Here is a 3,976-nt window from a genome sequence, read left to right as displayed (position 1 = left end):
AGAAGGGGCAGACGTAGCGGCCTCCTGGTCAGGTTGCGTAGGCCGCCCACCGCTCCCGAGTATACTACTCGCCAATGTCCAGTCTCTTGACAACAAGGTAGATGAAATTCGAGCAAGAGTTGCCTTCCAGAGAAACATCAGAGATTGTAACATTCTCTGTTTTACGGAAACATGGCTCTCTCGGGATATGTTGTCAGAATCGGTCCAGCCACAGGGCTTCTCCATGCATCGCGCCGACAGAGATAAACCCCTCTCTGGGAAGAGGAAGGGCAGGGGTGTATGCTTTATGATTAACGACTCATGGTGTATTCATAACAACATACAGGAACTCAAGTCCTTCTGCTCACCCAACCTAGAATTCCTTACAATCAAATGCTGGCCATTTTACCTCCCAAGCGAATTATCGTCAGTTATCGTCACATCTGTGTACGTTCCCCCTCAAGCAGACACCATGACGGCCCTCAAGGAACTTCACTGGACTCTATGTAAACTGGAAACCATATATCCCGAGGCTGCATTTATTGTAGCTGGGGATTTTAACAAAGCAAATTTGAGAACAAGGCTACCTAAATTCTATCAGCATATTGATTGCTCTATGCGTGGGTGTAATACACGCAATCACTGCTACTCTAACTTCTGCAATGCATACAAAGCCCTTCCTTCGGCAAATCCGACCACGACGCCATCTTGCTCTTACCGTCTTATAGGCAGAAACTCAAACAGGATGTACCAGTGACTAGAACCATTCAACGCTGGTCTGACCAATCGGAATCCATGCTTCAAGATTGTTTTGACCACGCTGACTGGGATATGTTCCAGTCAGCCTCAGAGAACAACATCGATCTATACGCTGACTCGATGAGTGAGTTTATAAAGAAGTGCATAGGAGATGTACCCACTGTGACTATTAAAACCTACCGAAACCAGAAACCGTGGATGGATGGCGGCATTCATGCAAAACTGAAAGTGCGAACCACCACATTTAACCATGGAAAGAGGACTGGAAATATGGCTGAATATAAACCGTGTAGTTATTCCCTCCGCAAGGCCATCAAACAAGCGAAATGCCGGTACAGGGACAAAGTGGAGTCGTAATTCAACGGCTCAGACACGAGACGTATGTGGCAGGGTCTACAGGTAACCACGGACTACAAAAAGAAAACCAGCCACGTCACGGACACCGACGTCTTGCTTCCAGACAAACTAAACCCCTTCTTTACCCGCTTTGAGGATAACACAGTGCCACCGACACGGCCCGCTACCAAGGATTGCGCCCTCCTTCTCTGTGGCCGACGTGAGTAAAACTTTATATTCTGGTTAGAGCCAGTTTGCGCTGTTCTGTGAAGGGAGTAGTACACAGCATTGTACCAGATCTTCAGTTTCTTGGCAATTTCTCACATGGAATAGCCTTAATTTCTCAGAACAAGAATAGACTGACGAGTTTCAGAAGAAAGTTCTTTGTTTCTGGCCATTTCGAGCCTGTAATCGAACCCACAAATGCTTTTGCTCCAGATACTCAACTAGTATAAAGAAGGCCAGTTTTATTGCTTCTTTAATCAGAACAACAGTTTTCAGCTGTGTTAATATATTTGCAAAAAAGGGGTTTCTAATGATCAATTAGCTTTTTAAATTATAAACTTGGATTAGCTAACACATTGGAACACAGGAATGATGGTTGCTGATAGTGGGCCTCTGTACGCCTATGTAGATATTCCATAAAATGAATCTAGCTGTGGCTGAGCGGGTCTCTAGCTGTGGCTAAGCGGGTCTCTAGCTGTGGCTGAGCGGGTCTCTAGAGCTGTGGGCTGAGCCAAGGGTCTCTAGCCTGTGGCTGAGGCGGGGTCTTAGCTGTGGCTGAGCGGGTCTCTAGCTGTGGCTGAGCGGGTCTCTAGCTGTGGCCGAGCGGGGATCTAGCTGTGGCTGAGCGGGTCTCTAGCTGTGGCTGAGCGGGCATCTAGCTGTTGCTGAGCGGGCATTTCTGTGTGTGTGTGTGTGTGTGTGTGTGTGTGTGTGTTCTGATGAATGTTAATAGAAATACCACACAAACTCTTTCTGTCTCACACACACACACACACACACACACACACACACATACACATACACATACACACATTTCTGGTGCCTGGCCATATACTGTGATCTAGAAGCCTGGCTAGAGTGTAGTAGGCCTCCCGCCCCGCCTCCCGCCCCGCCCACCAACAGCAGAGACCACAGAAATAGAGCCACTAGAATGGGTCTCCCTGTTTGAGTCAATCACATCATTAGGGGTGGACTAGTGGTCAAGCTAGGGATGATGTTTTCTATGAGAGTGGCACCCCAGAGAGCTGCTAGCCTGCTATGCTGTTACATCCAGGAAGTGAACTGAGCCTGTTGCATTATGGGGTGAGGGTAAGTGACAGGAAGTACCACACCCACACTCTGACCACCTTACCGTGCGCTCTCAGTCTTCCTGCTCATGCACTGATGCAATAGAAGGTAGTCCTGCGGTGCGCTGTTGGACAGGGAGCCCCCGTGGTTACCTGCAAGAAGAGGACCACAATCCCTTGTTAAACTCGGGGATTTGAAATGCATTGTGTCCACATGTGTGTTTAAATGTGATATGAAATTATATATATTTTTTTTAAATTACAACCGAATCAAAACCATGGTTACCGTGGTGACTGTGCGACCCACCGTGGCGGACCGGGACGTCGAAGGTGAACAGGACGGGCTGGGAAGAGTGGACTGGAGCGGACGACTTACGCTCTCTGGTCAGTGGAGTCAGGGACAGGTCTGCTGCCAGGGAACGACCCATATGAGCTGTAGAGGACCGGCCGTCTGTCGGGGAGAGGAGAATACAACGATGATGATGATGATGATGTCAAATCCCACAGCTAGTTGATTTGGCAATGTATTATTATTGTTGAGGATCTAGCATCTGTAGGGGAGGGAGGAGAGGGAGAGGAGAGAGACGAGACGGGKAGGGGGATGGATAGGGAGGAGAGGGAGAACGGAGAGAGACGAGACGAGGAGGGAGATGGAAACAAGTGGGGACGCCAGGGGGAATGATGAATGACGACTAAGGGACCTAATGGAGAGGGGGGGGGGGATGAAAGCCAAACTATGAACCGGGAGACTTGAGAGGAATAGACTACTATGAGAACAGTGGGGAGAGGGGGGAATGAGGAATGACCACTAATGAATAATGGAGAGGGGGGCGAAATGAGGAATGATGACCACTATGACTAATGGAGAGGGGGGCAACAGTGAGGAATGACCACTATGACCTAATGAGAACAGGGCGGAGAGGGGGGAATGACTAATGGAGAGGGCGGGGGGGGGGTGAGGAAAGACCACTATGACTAATGGAGAAGGGGGGGGGGAATGACACTATGACTAATGAGACGGGTGAATGAGGAATGACCACTATGACTTAATGGAGAGGGGGGGGGGGGGATGACCACTATGACTAATGGAAGGGGGGGGGGGGGGGGGAGGGGGGGGGGGGGGGGGGGGTGGGTGGTAGTCCACGGTTGGCTAAATGAGGTCAGTCCTTGCCTGAGGAATCCCTGCCTCCACACGCGACACGGTCTCCATTCCACTGGTCAGCATGGGGACATTAGTGTGATGCAAAACTACCAGCCACTCAGCCAGCCAGGGGGCCCTCCCTTCCATTCCTAAATGGGCTCAATTACTAACATTGTTAAGAGGATAGTTAAGATAGCTCATCCTCTCTCTTCTCTCTCTCTCTACTCTCTCTCTCTCTCTCTCTCTCTCTCTCTCTCTCCTCCTCTCTCTCTCTCTCTCCTTCTCTCTCTCTCTCTCTCTTCCTCTCTCTCTGTCTCTCTCCTGTCTCTCCTCTCTCTCTCCTCTCCCTCTTGCTGTCTCTCCTCCTCTCTGTCTCTCTCTCTCTCTCCTTCGTCCTCCTCTGCCTTCCTCCTCTGTCCTCTCTCGTCGTCTCTTCCTCTCCCTCTCTCTGTTGTGCCTCTCTCCTCAC

General features: G+C 50.0%; 1 protein-coding gene across 1 annotated transcript in view; it reads right to left on the bottom strand.

Moving 5' to 3' along the window:
* Positions 1-2,172: 2,172 nt before the first annotated feature.
* The window catches only part of gab2 (GRB2-associated binding protein 2), a 141,334-nt gene continuing 139,530 nt past the window's right edge, over positions 2,173-3,976 (bottom strand). The window contains exons 3-4 of the mRNA XM_024139148.2: positions 2,653-2,817; positions 2,173-2,519 (exon numbers count right to left, since the gene is read on the bottom strand). Coding sequence (XP_023994916.1) covers positions 2,428-2,519; positions 2,653-2,817 — 257 coding nt within the window. The 3' untranslated portion in view covers positions 2,173-2,427. The remainder of the gene's footprint in view (positions 2,520-2,652; positions 2,818-3,976) is intronic.

This window comes from Salvelinus sp. IW2-2015, unplaced genomic scaffold, assembly GCF_002910315.2.
Source record: "Salvelinus sp. IW2-2015 unplaced genomic scaffold, ASM291031v2 Un_scaffold1688, whole genome shotgun sequence".
Classification (NCBI taxonomy): Eukaryota; Metazoa; Chordata; class Actinopteri; order Salmoniformes; family Salmonidae; genus Salvelinus; species Salvelinus sp. IW2-2015.
The sequence above is the reverse complement of the archived record's forward strand: the minus strand, read 5'-3'. Positions and strand labels throughout refer to the sequence as shown.